General features: G+C 40.6%; 1 protein-coding gene across 1 annotated transcript in view; it reads left to right on the top strand.

The window, feature by feature from the left end:
- Positions 1–19,883, top strand: part of ABI3BP (ABI family member 3 binding protein) — a 144,214-nt gene extending 124,331 nt beyond the window's left edge. Inside the window, exons 46-50 of the mRNA XM_030468944.1 lie at positions 10,449–10,528; positions 12,010–12,039; positions 13,032–13,193; positions 17,465–17,578; positions 18,952–19,883. Of these exons, the coding sequence (XP_030324804.1) occupies positions 10,449–10,528; positions 12,010–12,039; positions 13,032–13,193; positions 17,465–17,578; positions 18,952–19,067 (502 nt within the window). The 3' untranslated portion in view covers positions 19,068–19,883. The remainder of the gene's footprint in view (positions 1–10,448; positions 10,529–12,009; positions 12,040–13,031; positions 13,194–17,464; positions 17,579–18,951) is intronic.
- Positions 19,884–21,245: the final 1,362 nt, after the last annotated feature.

The raw sequence follows: 21,245 nt of genomic DNA, 5'->3' as shown, positions 1-21,245 counted from the left end.
ATTCCTAACAGAGCACAAAATTCTGCACAGACCCCATCTTGAAGCTTTATTTTTAGGCAATGTGTGGTTTAGGGGTGCTGTTTCGTAGCTCATGTACTTGTGACCAGCAGCTTCCAAGGTGGAGCAATGAGGAACTATTGCAGAAGGTGGGGGGGAAGGGAAAAGAATTAGAAAAGAGATGCTGGGGGAAATTGATACCCAACAAGAGGGTAGCTTCCTTGAGAAACTCCAAAACTTATAAGATGGGCTAGAGTTGCTGTGTATTGCATCAATAATATGTTATTCCTTAAAGGCATAAGGCTTGTGAAAGGGTGAACTGCAGTTATGTTATTCTGTCTTGCTAAGAGGCAATTAGGATATGTTAGCAACACAAATGGAGACCAAGCATCAGATTCGTCAGTTGTTTCCTCAATCAGGTGAGAAAAGAGACAGCAAAACAACGTAGTTCTGGAGTGGCAGCTGAAGAAAGGCAGTAGGTGCTGCTAAACTTGCCAGGCTATGCTGTTTGTGCTTTGAAGTAACGCAGCTGCATCCTTGGAAAGAATTGTGCTATTCATGGAATTGTCTTCCATTAAACACTCAAACTCTTTGTGTCATGTATGGTGAGAGAAATGGGATGGATTTGGTTAAGTGCAGAAAATCCATAGATGAAAGTGAAGTCAAGTCCTTGTTGCTGAGAGTAATGCCCAGATGGCAAAAAGAGAAAAAGATTTGTAGACTGCTCTTTGTTCAGACAGGAAGCAAGATGGAGGCAGGCAGACCTAGCTGGAACCATTGGAAAGGTCATATGGAAGGCAGGAGCTTGACAGAAGCAGATAAGATGTTTTTTAACTTTAATTTGTAAATCTGCAATCTTCTGAGAGGACTTCTGAGTTTTGGTGGGCAAGAGCAGACCAAAGACCATGGAGAAAAGCTGTCTTTTGGAGTGTGGGTTGTGTTAGAAGAAGCTAGATAGGAGACCAGTACTGAATGGTGGAGACTGACTTAAGACATAAAGGCACAGAAGGGACAACTTTTCCCTGATGCAGTGATGGCTTTTATCCCCACTCTTCAACCTCAAAAGGGAAAGATAAAGTCTTTCTTGATCAGGAGGCCACTGCCTGAAATTGAAAACCTTTGGTATAAATTGCAGTGGTGTACATCTCTCAAGTCCCACAGCATATAAAGGATGTGAAGTCCTCCTCAGAGTGCCTCTGCTCAATTAAATTCCCATTTCAAAATGTGTGTTTCCTAATTTTGAAGTTACCTGGAGAACTTTGGCAGAAGCATGAGAAATTGTCATTGTTACCGTTTTAATTCAGGCTTGTTGGCACACTAAATTCAGAGAAAACAAGAAAGTGATTAAGACAGCTAGCATAATGTAGAGAGTATCAGTGCTGCAAGGAGTGAAATATGCCCCTAATAAGTCTCCTGTCTGTCAGGAGCTGATTTACTAGATTAAGTAAACAGACCTGTGGATGGAACTGAATGAAGATAAGAGAGATAGATAAACACAGCTCAATAAATTAATTGATTCCTGGAATGTCTGAAGATTCACCAAGTGATACATTAAATACATAGGAAGCAGACTTTTCTATAACTGGCCTTAATGGAAAAAGCTGTAGAAGAGGTGAAGCTGGAAAAGAAACTTGGAAGAGAAAAAGAAATCCCATTCACAAATGATCAACTTCTACAAAACAACCAGCAGGTATATGGAAAGAAAGGTACTCAGTAACAGAAGGTAGATTAACTGGGAAAGAGCCTCTTGGCCTTGAAATGCTTTGGAGAAGCTGACAGGCCGGACCTCAGATTGTACTTTTTCCAGTTTCCCTGAAGCTGTCACTGAGGCTGTGTGACTCCCATATGCTGCTCCAAAGGTATAGTACATTCAGAGCTGGAGACGGATCTAAACCAGACAGTCCTAAACAAAGACTTTCCAAAAGGAACAAAAATGTTTGTGAATGTGGTATCACCGTCTCCATGGGTAAATTTGAACCCAAAATACCCTGTAGCAGCAAGATGGGTGAAGCCTGCAATCCTCCAGATGTATGCTCTTGAGGAGCAGTGCATGGCAAAGATGATCTGCAGTCACATTGTCTAAGGGCTATGTTGAGGTAAATCAGGTAGGAAATGTTAACAGCATGGCCCAGAAGCAAAAGAGTTAATCATCTACATCCAGCAGGAGGGAAACAAGGCAAACATCTCTTCAGTGTGGAAAGAGGAGAACAAGCAGCAGGGAAAAACTGGGTGCATCTGGGCCTGCCAGATCATGTTGTTTGTTTGCTTTTCTCTTTCACATTCTTCTTTCAAATAGGTCATACTGCTACACCTCTGAGAAGCTCTGCAGTAAGCCAGACACCCATCTTCCTTTGAGCTGGCTTTTTGACAAAGCAGCTTTTAAAGATTAGGAACTAACAGCCAGACTTTGAATATTGAAGACATTTGGATGGTGTTAGGGAGGTGGCAATGATAGACTCTTACAGTCTCCCAAGAAAAATATCATGTGTGACTGCAACTGTCAGTAAGGACAAATGTAGCAGTTAAATGGGAAAAAAGTTTCTCTGATTCAGAGTATTACAATGTAGGATTCTGTGTGTCCATTTAGCTGTCTGAAAAATCACTAGATACAGAAAAAAAATGCACTGCCTGAATAAGAAAAGGAGTTTTGACTTTCAGTGACGTTATCAGGTGTTTGGTTTTAACAGACTCATACCATGCCAAAATGGAAGTAAAAATGGACCTTCATAAGCATGTGACAACTTGAGAGGGCAGGTTTTAAACAAATAAAGTTATATATATATTACAGCAGTTTTCATAGTTCTTCTTTGTCTTGTAATACATATGGCAGCTTTATGTGTCCTTGGTGATTTGATTGCAAGGTATCAAGACGAGAGTAAAATTTGAAAGTCTGAACTACAACTTTTAACTAAATGTGTGGTACAGACAGCTGGTTTCTAACACAAATACTTGATTTTAAAAAAAATATTCTAAAGGCTCCTGTAAAATTGTTGGCGTGATAAGATGGAGTGCGATATTGTTGGAGTGCTAAGATCCCTATGGTTTCTTGCCCAAGAAGAGGTACATTGTATCCTGCTATTCACTCACAGTAAGGCATGCCCAGAAGTTGACAACATCACATTCATTTAAATGATTAATCCTTAGAGTATGAGTACTTTTTCACCTGAAGAACTGCCAAATAGGGTGCTTCATGATCACATCTCTGAAAACTTCTCATAATTTAAGTAACCTGGAAAGTTCAAATATTGATATCTATTATTTGGTTGGTTGCAGTTTTTGAAATTATTCCTGGCACTAAAGCTGCTCTCTGGGTTCAATGTGGAATTCTGTCTAACTTTGCCAGGTATTTTGCTCTTGTAACTTTTACCTGAAATCTCTCTCAAAGCACGTAGTATGGTTATGGTATGTGAGCTAGATAACTACATAAATGCCCATGGTTAATTGGATATGACAGGTGCCTGAGAATGAATACTTTCTCTTATTTCATGAATGTCTTCTACTTAAACATTTCTATTGTAGATATACTTCTGTGATCTAATAATCCCATATACACAGCTGCTGAATACAGCTTTGTACTGCAGTTTACTTTTGTGACTCCACAACCTTCCCTGGGCAGCCTGTTCCAGTGCCTTCTCACCCTCACATTGAGAAAATTTTTCCAAATATTTATACAGAGTCACCTATGCTCCAGTTTATAACCATTGCCTATTGTTCTGTTGTTAGTCACCCCTGCACATTTTCTTTAATGCAGGCCGAGGTGGTTTTGTATGTTAATGCAAATGTCATTAATTTAATTTTCATTTCTTAACAAAGAAAAATGAAGGAAAAGGATGTGTGAATGTGAACTAACTTGTTATTCAATTATCTTTGAGATATGTGGCATTTATTCCACTTAGAAAACAGTCAAAGCCAAAGCACATACAGTCTAGCTCTCAAGCAGTTATTTGAGGTATTTTCTTACAAGGCCACTAACATTGGAACTCTTAGTTTCATTGACACCCAAGACACTGTGCTTTTTATTTATTCTTGGTTTTACATTTAAAGATGTCCTTAAAAAGAATGCATTGCACCAATTTCTCCTATCATAATAGTCAAGCAAGATCTCCAATGTGTGAAACAGGGTAAGGTCATTAGCCACAGCTGTCAATATTTCCCTCCTTGAGGAGCTTGTTTGTAATAAATCTTACTACAGAGATAATAAGAGATAGAGATAGAACTGGGCTTAATGTGTTTTTTTCTTTTCTTTAGTCTGCCTCCTGTGAAGTAATAATAGCATTCAACTGCATCTTCTTCTTCATTAAAATCAGTTTCACTGGCCTGGAGTTTTTTTCATGGACCTTTCCTAGCCTAGAATATTAAATACAGATGTTGTTATTTTTTTGCTTCCAATTCTATTTTCCCATTTCCAAAGGAATTTTAGGGTTGTTTTTTGTGGTTTTTTTATTTCAGTCTTCCAGTCGTCTGATACAGTATCATTTTTGACATTTTCTGCTATTTCTGTTGGTTTCTTTGCCAAAGTATGTAGTTCTTATTTCTGCATCCCTGCCCTATCATAATTTTTTTTTTTAGGTGTACATTTCCTCTTTCATTCTGGTGGCTTGTTTAAGGGCAGTTGAGTTCATAGAACATACCACTAGTGTACAGGAAACTTTGCAGCACTAATTTCTTTAAAAGTCTTTAAAATAGTGTCTGAATATTGTTGAAAACATTTCTCATGCATGTTTCTGTTGGCAATAATTGGATGGTAATAAAGAAAAGTAGTAAGAACACAGCCAGAGATGTGCCAAATAGCTCTGGGGAAATTCAGGTAACCATTAAAGTAGAGGATATGTTCCACCAGCCGACTAGTGTAGATTTTTAATAGGAAAAAAGTTTTTTAAAAGCATTAAGAAACAAAAAGCCTGTGATGCTTGCATTCCACAGTTTTGTAGCACTTCCCTTTCAATAGGCTGCAGTTTAACTTTGCCTGGTTAAGTACTTTTGTTAATTCAAATACACTTTTCTCCTTTTGAAATATATTTTTAGTCCCTTTGGACTTTTGGGTTAGATTGTATCCTAAGACAAAACATATTTTCAGTTCTGAGGAATACAAATAACAAGAAATGTTGGAAAAAAAAAAAATCTCATCTAATCCAAGGCCCTCCCATGAAACAAAAACAAAAGACCCAATCAGCCAACCAATAAAAACTGTAGATTAGATATGAATTGTGTAGGTATATGAATATACCACACACTTTTTATAATGCGGGTTCATGGTTTCCTTAGAAGTTTTTCAAAACTTTCATATAAAGTTTTGTTCATATGTTATCACAAAATATATGAAACAAAAAAAAGAGAATGTTACTGCAATTTCCTCAACAGCCACACCAACTAAGCATTTTCTTCCACCTTGCTTAGGAGAAAGGATCCTCAAACAAGTCCGTCCGTCCTTCCTTCCTTCCTTCCTTCCTCCCTTCATTCCTTCCCTCCCTTCCTCCCTTCCTCCCTTCCTCCCTCCCTTCCTTCCTTCCCCCCTTCCCTCCTCCCTTCCTTCCTCCCTTCCTCCCTTCCTTCCTTCCTTCCTTCCTTCCTTCCTTCCTTCCTTCCTTCCTTCCTTCCTTCCTTCCTCCCTTCATTCCTTCCCTTCCTTCCTCCCTTCCTCCCTTCCTCCCTTCCTTCCTTCCTCCCTTCATTCCTTCCCTTCCTTCCTCCCTTCCTCCCTTCCTCCCTTCCTCCCTTCCTCCCTTCCTCCCTTCCTCCCTTCCTCCCTTCCTCCCTTCCTCCCTTCCTCCCTTCCTTCCTTCCTTCCTTCCTTCCTTCCTTCCTTCCTTCCTTCCTTCCTTCCTTCCTTCCTTCCTTCCTTCCTTCCTTCCTTCCTTCCTTCCTTCCTTCCTTCCTTCCTTCCTTCCTTCCCTCCCTTCCTTCCCTTCCTTCCCTTCCTTCCCTTCCTTCCCTTCCTTCCTTCCTTCCTTCCTTCCTCCCTTCCTTCCCTTCCTTCCCTTCCTTCCCTTCCTTCCTTCCTCCCTTCCTTCCCTTCCTTCCCTTCCTTCCCTCCCTTCCTTTCCCTGTTTCCTACATCTGATCATACTGCTCTCCAAGCACACTGCAGAGACAGAGAAACATCCCAGTCTGATTGTCATCATTAGTATTTCTCCACCAATTGATTTGAAGCCCCAAGACTGTACTCAGCTGCTCTGGTCCTCCTATTATATTGAAAATCTCTCTTCATTTATTTTCAGTCTACAATCTTCAGTCTTTTTCTGCATGATTTGAAAAATGCAGGAGCAGCATTGTCTGCCAGAGTTCCATGTGGGATAACGATTTCCTATGGTGGAAAAATCTGCTCTGCATGGTAATTACTGTAAGTCAAGCCTGTTTAATCTCTACAAGGACTTTTATTGTCTGATGCAGTTTGGGAGGACTTGGGAAGCCCAGTCCCCAAAGTTTGTAGGATGGCAATCTTTCAGATGTTAGAGCTGTGACACATTAGATTGCTGCATATATTGGGTAGCAGAGCTTTTTGCATCATAGGCACAGAGATACAAATGTGGAATACAGACTCCAGTTTTGCAGGAAAAAGTAGCTATGGGATACTCATAGCTCCATGGGACATGGGAGAATCATTCTACAGCTTTCCTAATTTCCATTTGTTATTTAACTCTGTCCTATGTACTTTCTTAAACCTCTAAGCAGTTGGGGTTTTCCCCTCCTTTGTGTTTTCTATGGAAGTGTATGAGATTTCACCATTCCATTTTTTGTTTTCAGGTTTTTCAGCTGACACACAAAAAGGGATACTTTAAATGATTTCCTATGAAGAGGGCCACACCATGAATTTAAAATTACAGTTAGAACATAATCATTATCTAATCATTAGTTCAGTCAACCTTTTAATCTCTCTCCCTTTCAGTTTTCAGTAAACTAGTTATTCTCTTCCCCTCCAAAAGTGGTTGCTTGTTGCTCTTGTACTGTTACAGCCACTGCTATTGTTTCAGAATTGAATTTGGCAGAGGAAATGAATCTGTGATGGTTGGGGACCTGTGAAAATACCTACCACAGAACTGCAGAATTACACATACTTTGGTTAAAAAAATATGTTTTTAGCATTATCAATGAGAGACTTCCCTAACTGACAAGCTAAACTTTGGGCATTTCTTTATTACTTTCCTCTTCTTCAGTTTTTTAATATATTTACATAGGTGAAATATATATGTGTAATTTTAGTTCTTTATTTCAATCTTGTCTTAATTTTCCTAGCTGTGAGATCCTACTGGTTCCTAGATGACTATTTGAAAAACACTGCTTGGACAATCCTTAGTCTTTGGTTCTTGTTTTGGTCTTTTTATGGAGCTAGAAAATTGATGAGTACAAATTGATTGATTTAATTTGGGGGCCTTTTTCCTATGAAGAATATTGCTTTAAACAACTCACAGTAGGGCATATCGGCTCTTGAGAACAATGTATTTGTACAAAAATCAGCAAAGCACTTGCTTCAAATTCCTCCACCATTTTGTGCAGCTTGTGATTTTCTGCTTGGCAGAGGCAATCAAATCCAGGTTGCAAAATCTGTGAAACCATTATTCAGGTGAGATCCTGATAGGATTGCTGACTCTAGGTCTTTGACCTAAGTTTACACTTTGCTTCCATCATTACCTTGGGAGTCCCTGTGGCTGCCCAGTCCAATTCTATAAGAGAATTTCACCTGCTCAATCCTTTCTTTGTTGCCAGCCCCATGAATCAAAAACCTCTTGGTCAGGAATCCTAGGCAGTGCTCTTCATATTTCCCACAAATAGATTATTTTCATCCATAAAGTCAAACCATTAACTTCCAGTAAAACAATAGAACATGTATGTTGAGCTATCAATGTTCAAAACTATGATAATAGCTCTACATTAGGTGTTCTTGTTGTAAAGGAAGCAGGAAAACTTCTTTGGAGTCTTTTATCTCTAGAGATGTTGTTCTGGGTTGATGTGGTGCTGCTTTTGGTATTGGGGAGGGGTCCCAGGTGTGGCTCCTCTGAGAAGCTGCTGAAAGCTCCCTCAGCTCCAAAATGTGTGTCCCCACCTCTGGCTAATGTGGAGACCACAAGTGACAATGGATGCACCTCTTAGATTAACCTGTTCAGGGAGGGCAAATGAGTGGCAGCAAGACCTCAGGACAGAGGAGGGATGAGGGGGAGAGAGGAATATCAGAGGTAAGAGCAATGCCAAAGCAGAGGTACCAAGGTCAGTGAGAAAGGAGAGGGAGAAGATGCCTGAACAGAGGTGGTAAGATAGCAGGCTGTCCCCTGCAACCCATGGGGGATCACAGAGGAGCATACATGGACCTGCACCCTGTGGAAATATCACGTGCCCAATAGTGAATATTAACTGCTCAGATCAATTTTTTAAAAGCATTTATTTGTTTAAATAATTTGAAGTTGATCATGAATAAGATTTTGTGTCTAGAACTTTAAAAAAAGTATTATTTATTTGTTGTATCCCTCCTACAGTAGGGTAATATGAGTTCCTTAAAATGGTCTTGCAGTATGTATGAATAAATGTTGATACCTCCAAATAGGTATTTCAAAGCTCAAAATAATCAAATTATCCTATGTTTCACATAGAAGTGGCTGCAAATTATCCACAGTGCATTCATTCAGCATACCAATCTTTGTAAGTATTTCCCTTAAAAAAAAAAAAAGAAAGAAAACCGTAGAAAGAAAGACAATTGCTTATGTATGCAATTTCTCTGTTCAGTGTTGTCTTAGAAATCCTGTGGATGGAAAACTGTTGCTTGGTGCTGTGGGATTAGCCCACTGAGGTTAATTAGAGAGCTGTTCAGGTTTTGCAGGAGCCAAGAAGAAATGAGAGGTAATCCAAAGTTTGGATTGAATTATTCTGTCTCTTGTAGGGACCTGCAAATGAAGTTTACAAATTTCCAATGGTGCAGAGAGCTGTATGGGTTTTTTTCTGTAGAAAATTGTTGTTTGGAAACAATTTCAGCACTACATTACATTGTTTGTTTTGTTATGTTATGTTTTGTTATATTATGTTATGTTATGTTGTGTCATGGTTGTGAGCTATGAAGTTATTATTGGTAAGTGATCCTTCACGAGTCAAGAGCTGGAGGTTTAGTTGTCCAGGTCTGGGATTCTCATTTTGCTCTGTGTTTAAGTCTCTAAGTTAGGGCCTATTTTCCAGGCCTACAGTCCTTTTGACTTCTGTCCTATGGATCTCTCTTGCTGATGAAAAAACCTCTCAGTGTAAAGAGAGAGATTCACATTCAGGCACACAAAGGATTTGAAAAGTCTCCTTAGTTGGCCCAGGTGGGACAGATCATTGTTTATAGCTCAAGGGAAGGAATGAAGAAGGTCCTGGGGACTGGGGGCAATGCATGCTGCTCATCAGGGCAGTTTGACATGGATGGCATCCACATCCTGCAGGGAGGCTCTGAGCTGATGCTGAGCAATGAGAGACTTAGGTGCTGCCATCCTGGAGCCAGGAGAGCTCAGAAGCATCTTGCTGGGACTGTGTGTGCTGGGAGGAAAGAAATACAGAGCCTATTCGTAGCTCTGCCCTTGGTGTACGAGCCAAGCCATGTCCAGTGTCCACCCTTGTAACTCCCCTTCCCTGCCTCACCTTCTGGTGTCTTCTGTGTAATATTTTTAGGTTTGCAACTGTCTTTGAATAGGTCCTTACCTGGACCTGTAAATTTAGGCTAAGCTGAAGAGTTAGAAACAACTTTGTCTTGCCAGTCTGTCATTGTTAATCAGTATTGAAGGGGTGGGAGATGTTTAAGCGGAAGAGACAGACTTGTATATTTTCTTAAGCCTCGTTCTGTTTTCATAGCACTTGGTGTGGTTCCCAGCACAGCTGTGATAACTACAGTACAGACTGGTGTTGTGTGACATTACTAGAAAAAGATAAAAGCTGCTGCACAGTACCTTTTCATTACTTCATCTATTTACTATTAACATATATATTCAAGCAATTGGTTCTTTGCTTCTTTGCTGAGCTTCTGTCATGGAAGACATGCCCTGTGTTTCACCACTGGCTCTGTCTGTCACTGTTGGTGAGCCTGAGAGGCATTAAATTAGAGGTTTGTGTTCCTGTGAATGAAAAATGTGGAAATAAATAACTGTCCTTTCCTTGGCCTCTGCTTATCAGATTGGTTTTGACCTCACCTGAACTGCTTGCTTTGCCAGAATAGAAACTGCATGTGTGAGCAGAGAGAGACTTAAACCAGTGGTGTATTAAATCAAATAGTATGTGTGCAAAGAATTATCAAAAGGACTGGTAAAATATGTGTTCAGAGAAGCCTTATACAGTTAAGACAAAGGAAGTGTCTGTGTCTTCAGAGCAAGGAACGAGGCCTTTTTAGTCTTCTCCAGGAGGCGAGTAACACTAAGATGTGTTTGGGGAGTTTGCTTGCTCCAGACTCTGACAGAATGCTTGGCTTGCAAAATTTTCATCCCTTCTATTTTATTCCCCAGTTATGAATTCCACGTGAAACCTAGAAACCCTCTTGGTGAAGGTCCAAGTAGCAATGTTGTGACATTCAGTACTGAATCAGGTAAGAACCTTTAAATGTCCAGCCATCATTTATGGTGGCTCTAGGATCCATGTTTGTGTGATGTATGAAAGTCTCTCTTGATTCATTTTGTGTGTTTGGTGTTGCTCTTTACTATCTCCAAACTGGCTTTTTACTACAGAGCATGTTATGGTAGTGCCTGGAGGGTCAGCCTGAGATCAGGGCTGTGTTGTGTGAGGATGTTGTGTGAAGATGACCAGACTGCAGGAGAAAAACCAGGAGCACAGAGAGCTGGTCTGGTGTTTGTTATGATGAAAGTTTCCTTACAGAAGGCCAGCCATTTAAGATTAATATTCCTGACCTTTTTGTATCTGTCAAACTCATTGATGACTTCTGGATGGGGAACATAAAGTTCTTCTTTGGTCTCGTGTGTTTATATGTCATTTTGCTACCTCATCAATAAGGCTGCTGTATAATAGTGATGTCTTTTGGCTGAAATAAGGATTGAGAAATAGCAGTTAGGAAAAGTCAATGTCCCACTGTGTGTTCCTCCATCCTGTTTACTCTTCTGTAAAACTGTTCTGTTACAAACCTAAAAAAGAGGTGTACACAAGCCTATTTTGACCATCGGTTCCCAAGTTTAGTCCTATCTGACTCAGAGAATTAGAGCATTTGCTATCCCTTTTCCAGTTCCTCTTGAGGATAACTGCAATTTATTCATTGACTACACAAGGAAGATACCATCTTTTGTGTAGAAGTGTTTATTGCTTGATAGTACTTAAGGACCATATAAAAGAAAAAATTAATTTAGGCTTTTTAAAAGGACTTTCTCAATTGGTGTTTTGAGCCAGGTGTAATAATTTAATAGTCCTCATCCAGTGCTGTCACTGATGGATGAGAATTTTAGCTAGGCAAGGGATTAGTCAGGGAGAAGTTCAGACTACGCCACACATATTTAAAAGCTTTGAATACACTCTTTGTAATCCTAGATTGTTAAAACTGAAAAAAATATGTATGCCAAGTACAGTTTTCATGAGTGACAAGGCGTATGGTCTGTCTCCTATTTAGTTTGGACAAATTAAGAGGTCAGTTTTGTTTCTTCTCAATTGCACCCATCCACTTCACTCTTTTGGGCTTCCACAGCCAAGTTTTGTGTGGCAAGTATTACAGAGGGATCCTTTTTATTATTAAAGCTTTTAAACTGAAATTTAAAAAAAGATGCAGTAGAATTGGGGTTTGATGGTTACAGATTTAAACTCTTGTTTTTACCAGCACTGGGTTTGGCTGGTATTGTCCCATTAATAAAATTTTTACAAGCTCATTGATACTGCTGTTTCACATAAGAAAAATATTTCTTTTCATTTAATTTGATACAAAAATGGAATTTGCTCCCAAAACTCTTTCCGTTTCACAAATTACAGCTTATGTCAACTGTATAAAATCACTTACCAGTGCTTTTCCATTGACATATTGGGAAAGTTCATTTTACAGTGTCTGATTGAATGTTTGTTTTCTTCCTCCAGCGGACCCAAGAGTGAGCGAGCCAATTTCAAGTAAGCCTTTTCTATGTAGCATAATATCTTCTGATCTGATTTTTTCTCAGAAATGAGATAATGAGATAGCACAGCTTTACCATGTGTCTTTGTTTGTGCTGTACTGAACCAATTAAATGAGCTATGGAATCATACAGAGCTTACACATGATTTCACTCCTTCCACCCATACCCCTGGTGGGGAATCCATGCCAAGCTGCTTGTTTACCTGAGCAGAACACAATCAACGTGATGTGGTGCTCCCATGGCAGCTGGGATGGCTTCAAACCAAATTACACAAATGAGCCAAGGACAGCCTCATATTTTCTCAGCCTTGTCACTAAAGCAAAAGAACGCTCTGTAAAATGAATAAGATGCTCCACACTTTAAAAGTGAGTTAGCAGAGCACAACTCAGAGGATACTGTTTAGCTGCCATTGTGTTCTAGGAAAAAACTCTGCTTCTGAAAGCTTGATCCAGCTCTGCTGTAGGCCACTGACAAGACATGCTCTCTTTGGTGGGAGGTGGACTGAGCTTTTGAAGAACAGCTGAGGTTGCTCAAGCAAATTTGGATACTTTTTGCCTTTGTAATGGACAACATTTTGACAAGCAACATTTCTTTCCACATAATTCATCACACTTAATTTTTATGTGTATTTTTGTTAAATCGTAAGGCTTGCTGCGAGTTGACAGTCCTGGCTTGAACCCACTGAGAAAAAAAAGTGACTGTATCACACACCTTGTAAATGAGAGTTTTCCCAAAACACAGGTATTGTCCCCCCAGCAATGGCCTAGAATGAGATTTTTCCACACAGAGAGCAGAGGCAGTTCACTTCAGCAATCATATCTGCTCCTCTTGGTGCTTCTCTGAAATACATTTCAAAATGTAGCTGACTGCTGCCGTGGCTCATTCTAATCCATCAAGGTTTCTAATTCTATTTTTTTTTTTAATATACTTGTTGAACCAAATGTTGATGCACCATCATAATTCAGCTTTTTTCTTCCTCTCTGGCAGTGGGAAAGGATGCTATCTGGACTGAAATCCCATTTGATTCAGACTCCTATTCAGAATGCAAAGGGAAACAATATGTAAAGAGGACTTGGTATAAGAAGTTCGTAGGTGTGCAGCTGTGTAATTCTTTGAGATACAAGATATACCTCAGTGATTCACTTACAGGTAAGGGATATTCAAATCAGGCTATTCCTCATTTTACACTCCTTAAAGATATCATTGTTCCAGAGCTGAGAGATTTAACAAGACAGGCACTGCTGAAATGTGATGAGGTGTGTTTAATCTGGTCTCTAGAGAGATTAATCATAAACAGTAATCTACATGTGCTCAGCAATCACTGATGTGTGTGATACTGAATTTTGGGATTTAAGGGCTACTGCTCTGTGGTGACCATCTGATTCTAAGTACCTGTTAGTATCCCAGGGCTCAGACAGAAAGTTGCCAGTAAAGTACATATTTTGTAATGGTGCCAAATTTCCATTTTCCAGTAGCCTGGAATAGTTTTTAATTAGATGATTAGGACGCAATTTTGGACCAGGGATAAACTCAGTAATGCCTGTCCCATTTGGTAGACAGACCTCCAGTTACTTCATTAATGTGAGGTTTATAAATACATGGCTTCACTCTAGTCAACAGGTTTTACTCACCTGATTTGACTTTTTTCTTTTCACATTCCCTATTCTTGCTTATAATCTCCCCCCCCTTCTTTCTTTTTCTTGTATTTTGTTTTTAACAGGAGCCTCTTGACCTTATCTTCTCAAGTTTTGGTCAATGGCTTCAGGTCACTAGAGTGGGATGTATTTAAGACCTGAATCCAGTGACAAATGCTGTGTGTTAGCTGAGGAAGCAGCCAGTAAAAGAGTTCTTTAGTTAGCTGATAGTTAAGCTTAGGCTTGTGTCTCATGGAGGTTCTACAAGCTATATTTATAAACATGCTAACCTCTCATAATCCATCTTTGGTCAGAGCTGCACAGACAACTCTATCCCAATGGCATCAGTATGGTAACCAGAGCATAAGGAGTGTAGTACAGTTATGTATGGAAAATGTCTTCTGAGGACAAGTTAGGAAGTATGTTCATCAGATTGGATTGGATTTACTAGGAGAAACTGTGGCTGAAAGAATCAACTTCCCTAATCCAAAATTGCCCCATCTGAGAGCTTAGTGCCCCACAGGGGCAGAGCTCTGGTGTCTCCATGTGGGAACATGGAAAGGGGAGAGCAGGGGGGTCCAGGGCAGCTCATGCTGATGCAATTTTAGGCTGTCTGTCCTTGCACCCAGCACTGTTTTCCCAAGAGAAGACAAGGAAAGAAATCCCTGTCTTTAACAGCAAATACAATACCTTGAATGTAAATAATACCTTGGCAATCACGTGAATAAATAGTGTTTTGAACAGAGGTATCATTCATTCAGCTGTTGCTGGACTAACCAGCTGTGATCAAATGCCAAACACTGGCAGTGAGGCACAGTGTATCACAAAACCAGCCAGCAGAGGAAATAGCAGTGCTAATCTAGCTGGACTGGACTTCAGCCCTAAATCAAGTGAATTAACACTGTAGTGAAAACTACTTCAGACTTAGAAGAAAAGTTTAATATATCAAGAGCCCACTTTCCTATTTGCATTAGATTGGTTTTGTTCTTGCTGGAAGGGTGGTGATTTTACTTGGCTGGAGGGAGATGTTGGTAGCCACACTGTACTCATTATGCTCGCTAAGCTTGGTTCTTGCACTTAGATTTCTACCAGTGCTTGACCAGTTGTCACAATATTTAAAAGAACTGTAATACTTGCATAGAAGGAAAGCTGCTTTTCTCCCCTTCACTGGAACTGTCATCACACGGGGCTGCATAAGCAAGGGAGAGAGTTTCCAGGTTGAAGATGAACAGGGTTCTGATGTGTTTCACAGTCACTCCTTGCAAAGCTGTATCTGCTAGCACAAGCCACTGGGGCAATATGTACCACTAGTGAGCACTGAGATCCCAGTTCCACTACACTCTGAAAATACCTTCCAAAGCTTTGCTGTTTAAGCAGTGTAATGCTCTTGAAATTTGGGTGCCTTGTGCAAATTCTGTTGTAATAAGGCAGCCAATAACCATACTGTGTCCAGTTCTGGGCCCCTCAGTTTAGGAAGGATATCGAGGTCCTGGAGCAGGTCCAAAGGAGGGCAACCAGGCTGGTGAAAGGACTCAAGCACAGATCCTATGAGGAGAGGCTGAGGGAGCTGGGGGTGTTCAACCTGAAGAAGAGGAGGCTCAGGGGAGACCTCATCACTCTCTACAACTCCCTGAAAGGAGGGTGTAGCCAGGGGGGGGGTTGGTCTCTTTTCCCAGCCAACTCTCAGCAAGACAAGAGGGCACGGTCTCAAGTTGTGCTGGGGGAGGTTTAGGTTGGACATTAGAAAGAATTTCTTTACAGAGAGGGTGATCAGGCAATGGAATGGGCTGCCCAGGGAAGTAGTGGATTCTCCGTCCCTGGAGATATTTAAAAAGAGACTGGATGTGGCACTCAGTGCCACGGTCTGGTAACTGCAGCGGTAGTGGATCAAGGGTTGGACTTGATAGTCTCTGAGGTCTCTTCCAACCCAGCCGATTCTATGATTCTATGATCTGTGTGTGCTGGTTTTAGCATGAATGTATACTTCCATTGTTACAGAATTCACAGTGTTTAAAACAAAGGTGGTATTTAATTTTCTCCAAGACTACCCAAAAGACCACACTGGTAAAAAAAGAAAAAAATTACTTTTGGCTAGAATTGCTATTCCCAAAAGAGAAAGATCAGTTTAGTAACTTGTTAGCTGAATGTTTTTCAATGTGTTCCAAAGAAATGGGCAGTAAGAATTTAACAGTCTCTGAGAATGCTGCTAATTTATGTATAGCAATTGTTTTAATTATGCATAGGTTATGCTGTGGGCCAGAAGAGTATGTGTGCATTTGAAAGTTATTGTTCTTCTGCTGGCCATAAAAATATGTTATATTCTGTCTCTCATTAAGACAAACTGATCTATGTTACATATGCCAGGACTGCGCTATAAACCAGCATCTTACTGCTGACCTCATTTAACAGTCCTTCAGAGCCCTCACTGTAAGTGTTCCAGAAAAGCAGGCTGCATTAAAAAAAAAAAAAAAAAAAAAAAAAGGTATTTATTGAGGGGAGGAAAAAAAATAAATTCTAAGTGTGACCTTCTACAGTGATGGAAAAAAAAAATGCTGTTTTGGGCAGCCTGAATGTTCTTAATTTCAGACAAAAAAATTGCTGAGAGGAACTCCCTCTGACCAGTTCTCCAGTGGAAAAAACATGCCTGCAGCCAAAACTAGACACTAATAAATAATTTTCTAATGCTAAAGGAGAACTGTGTGCACAGAGACCATCAAGTGGAGGTGAGAATTTTTGGCAAAGAATTGATCAGATCACAAAAATATGAGAGTTTATTGGTAGTATTATAACCCACCTCCCTAAATGGCCAGACTGGAAGAGATTCAAGGCTACAGGACACCCAGTATCCAATGAGTAACTGGACTTTCTGTTTAGCTCATATTTGAGTGCTGATGCTCTCACCTTTCCTTTCAACCTCACAACCAAAGGTTGAACATATTAAAAACAAGTGCTGTGCAATGAGTTTAGAAAAAACTGTTGGTTTATCTGGAAATATTTCCTGCCAAGGTCTGGGAAGAGAACACAGCATGCTTTCCTCCACCTTCAGAACTGAATTTGACTATTGTCTTGTAAATCAAATCCGTAAGTAAAAACATTTCTCTGACAAAACACCTTCACTGTGAGTCCTCCTGTTAACAGGATAAACACAGCCCATAACACCAACACGTCCTGCATTGGGCACTTGAGACTTCGTTTTCCACTCAGTTGCAGTCAAGTGTTCTTTTAAGCAACCCTGCAAATAAATACACAGACACATTTCATGCCCTGGATAAGCAGTTACTATACCGAGGTCATCTATTTGTTCCAGGATTTCCCTTGCACATACATGCTGTAAAAATATAATGATTTATAAAACAGGCCCTGCCTTGTGTTATGACAGGGTCCATAAAAACATTTTTTAAGGTACTGGGGGCTCCCTGATAGGAAACCAAACCAGCCTTCCATTCAAATCAGTAGCAAAATTAATTTTTTATACAATCAGAATGTTGTAGGTGATAACAGAGTTTCACTTGCTGTATGAAATGCGTGGAGGAAAAAATAATACATTCAGGCACAGATTTGGTCGGGAATGAGACATTTTGGCCTAAAAAGCCATGAGCACCGTACTTGGAATATCCACATATTGATGAAATTTCAGGTTGGGATCCAGAGAGGAAAAGAACTGTGGCATTCACCTTGGTTTCCCCACAGAGCAGAAAGCACAGCCCATTGCCTGTGGTGGGTTTTGGAAACAGCCCTCACTACACTGGATCTGGATTTCTGACTTTGCTGCTTTTTTGCTTTCAGGAAAATTTTATAACATAGGAGACCAGAGGGGCCACGGAGAAGATCACTGCCAATTTGTAGACTCATTCCTAGATGGGAGGACAGGACAGCAAGATGATCTACCAACCAAAGATGGTAATTTCTCATGCCTGTTTCTGTAGCAATCCTTGGCAATGCCACTGTTTGTGTGTTTCTTTCTCCTGCTGGTGGGTTCGGGGCCCACTGCTGGGGTGGGTGATAGAAAGGGACTGCTGGCTTTGCAGGCAGGAAAGAGAAGTTTTTGAAGATGAGCAATGACTTATTAAACTCAGATTATTACTCAGGTTCTGCTCAGTAGTAAACAGCCTCTCTCCTGTATAAAACATTCCAACACATTATTCACAATTGGTATTACATATTTAATCCAACCACAAAATTGAATTTGGAAGAAAGGCATGAAGTGTTATGTTCGAACTAGCAAGGTTGATTTAAAGTGCAGTAAATCATCACTTGGGCCTTAAACAGCTTTGTTTAGTGCTAATGAGAGATTATAAAGTTATTACTGGAAAATACAGTTCATGCCACAGTAATTCCATGTGCACTGATTTGAACTGGGTGCCTAGAATTCCAGTCAGGTCTACGTGGGCATGGGGCTGGATGTCCTAACTGCAGCTGTGACCTGCCTGGCTGCTTTAGACACTTTGCTGAGGCTCAAGCATAAGAAAATTGTATTTCTGTCAGCTGAACCGGGGCCATTTTTTTTTTCAGCAGCTGGTTTTAATGGAGGGGTTTTGCAAGCTACATTCATTTTTTGGGGGAAAAAAACCAACAACAACCGAACAAAATATACCACACCTTTTCTGTAACATATTTATAGTAAATTTTAAAAATGGTAGTCAGTCTGTTGCTTTTTGGTTCCTGCCAGGCTGCAGCAAGACAACTTCTGTTTAACCAGAATTAATGACTTGCATTTGACCTGAAGAGCAGGGAGGGCCTCACGACTGTGGCTGTGTCTTAGTTGCTCATTTGTGATTGGGCACGCACGCATCTGTGTGCTTGTGCACACCCATGCTTTAGCCACACGTGCATTCCACGTGATCAGGTTGGATTCAGCTCTAATTGCTCACTTCAGTTTCTACCTTAATGCTGATTGCTGGCATGGGAAGCGTGCACTCTGACACCCAACAGTGCTGCCGCAGCAGGTACCACCTTTCACTTCGGGATGTATGAAACATCCCAGACTACTGAGGGTTATTTAGGTTTCCTGCACTGTTCAGGCCACAACAGTGGGGAGGAATTTAATCACTGTAACTTTGCAAGGAGGACCAGCCTCCTGTTCAGCAAAGACACCAGCAGCAGCCAGAGAAGAAGGTGGGGGCCTGGCTCTGCCAGCAACCTTCCCGAGTGGGTGGTGGGAACACAGCCTGTAGGGGAGGGAGCCTGCACCGATCCCAAGAGCTCCTGCCCCCAGCTTAAGGAAGGTGTTGCCCGAAGGCTTCATGCAAATATGACTCTGTTCTCTCTTCCAGGATTTTTCAGGGCAGTCCGTCAGGAACCTGTCAAATTTGGAAAAATAGGCGGGGAGACTCACATTAACTATGTCCGCTGGTACGAGTGTGGAACGTCGATACCTGGGAAATGGTAGATGCAACTCCAACTTGCTGAGAAGGCCCAGCACTTCCCACCCCCCACCCGACTGCCCAAGGCAGGACGAGAGATGGAAATGCCTATGGTGTGCCTGGCACTTATGTAAGGTTGCTGATGTGCAAGGGTTTATCCGAGTCTAATGCCCATACTGCATTAATTGTGTAATAGTGTAGGCTGCTTACTGTAGTTATCCAGTTTTTACAAAATTTGTTCTTCGATTAAAAAAAAAAAAAATCCCAAAGAGGCTAGGGACATGTTGTAGGATAATGTATAGGGAAGCTGGCTCCCTATTCTTGAGGTATGGTTTATATGGTATTTTAAAAGATATGGTGTGTATATTATTTATCACAATGTTGTAATAAATGTTTAAGGCACAGTTATGGCAGAGTTGGTTGTGGAATGCAATGTGCGTTAGTTTTTAAATATTCACTGGTCTTCTTATCCCGTGCCATAAGCTACCTGTCCAGAGAGATCTGTCTGTAGTGTCTCCCCAGTCAGAAATTACAGAGAAGAGCCTACAGGTTTTAATATGCTGCCACCAGTAAACTTGAAGCGCTTCCTCCTTACCTGTACACACAGCTCATCCTCCTGCCAAAATGCTGAGGTCAGTTGCTATACGTGCACGTTTACACCATCAGGTTGGTGGCAGGTTTTTTTCCATGTTTGTTTTCAAATGCTTCAGCTCCAGAAAAACGGTGTGTTCAGCCTGTTGCTGCAGAGTTAGAACCACTGCCCCAGAGCTGGGCAGGAGTTGGCTGGTGGGTTTGGTTCCCCCCAGTATAAGCTGACACATACCCATGTACATGGAAAAAAACCCAAACAAACAAACCCAAACTGGTCTCCACGGCTGTGACTTTTCATGAAAATGTATTCTTCAGAGAATATCATTTGCTGGTTCAAAAGCCAAATGTACGTACAGTGTAGGAGGACTTGGAAAGATAAGGGAAACAGGAAAAAAACCCTAATCATCATCAGGTTTATTTTATTTCTAAAAAGAGAGAAAAAAGGTGGTTTAAAGCTTTGTTCACTGGGGACAAAGGGCAAATACTGATAACTAAACTTCAAAACTGCTTTACAGTAATTTTCATTAAAATCTCTCTCAAAGCTACTTGTTGTACTGCTTGAACATTTATGAACTAAATAAAGAGATGTAGGTTTTTTTAAAAAGGTGTTATTCATTATATTACTATTGTATGGAAAAAATATGAACAGGAACACCCATATATATATATAGTAGAAATAGAAAATGCCTTATAAAGTACATTGCAGGTACACTGTACTCCTAATAAAATATTTTTTAATCAAGTGTTTTTCTTAGCCTTTTACATGAAAACAAGTAGTAGCTTCTGGGGCAAATGCTGAGCAGCAGTTTGCTGTGAAAGGGGGACAGGTTAAACAGTGTGATGAGCACCTGGTGTGTTAGGTCTGACACCAGCACAAATGGGAGGAGTGGCAGCTGTGGCTGATGCAGGGCAGCACCAGGCAAGGGTGCTGAAGGTAGGCACATTTTCACTCACTTTATTTCCTAATGTGCCTTTACAAGAGTTCAAGCAGCTTGCTCCAGTTCACTTTTTTTAATTTTTTCTTTGTAATTCTCTACTGAGTTTTATGTATTCCTAGAATCCATATGATAGAAAATATTAACTGGGAGAATGTATTGCCCTCCACTGTTATATGCTCCATTGACTTTGTTACAACTCTTGACCTGCTTTTTCTTGGCTCAAAATTAAGTCACTAGCACTGCATTCCCAAGTTTTTCTGGGTGGCAAAAAAACCTGTGGAAAATTTTTCCTTTTAAGAGATTTTTCTTTTTTAAATATGTATTTGGCTTAAATTTTCAAGTAATAAACCAAGTCTCCCCCTGCCCTTGTTAAAGGGAAATTGGTAAGGGGCTCTGTGATTTTATGTGTTGGTTTTTATTAATTTGGTAAAAGGGTTACTTGGCAGTTAATAACAGCAGACAGTGCAAAACCATCTGCTGCTGCACAGCCTCTGCAAAATCCATCCCTGCTTGCAGCACTTCTCCATTTACACACCTACAGATGTGTCTCTCCCTACCCACAGGAGTGCCGCCGACCTCCATCTCTGTATCTGCACACTCAGCATGCACACTTGTCTTAATGCTGGTCCGTTGGTCGGTATTACCTAAATTCTAAAATCAAAATGAGGCAGAGAA

This window comes from Calypte anna, chromosome 1, assembly GCF_003957555.1.
Source record: "Calypte anna isolate BGI_N300 chromosome 1, bCalAnn1_v1.p, whole genome shotgun sequence".
NCBI lineage: Eukaryota > Metazoa > Chordata > Aves > Apodiformes > Trochilidae > Calypte > Calypte anna.
This window is presented reverse-complemented; position numbering and strand designations above follow the sequence as displayed.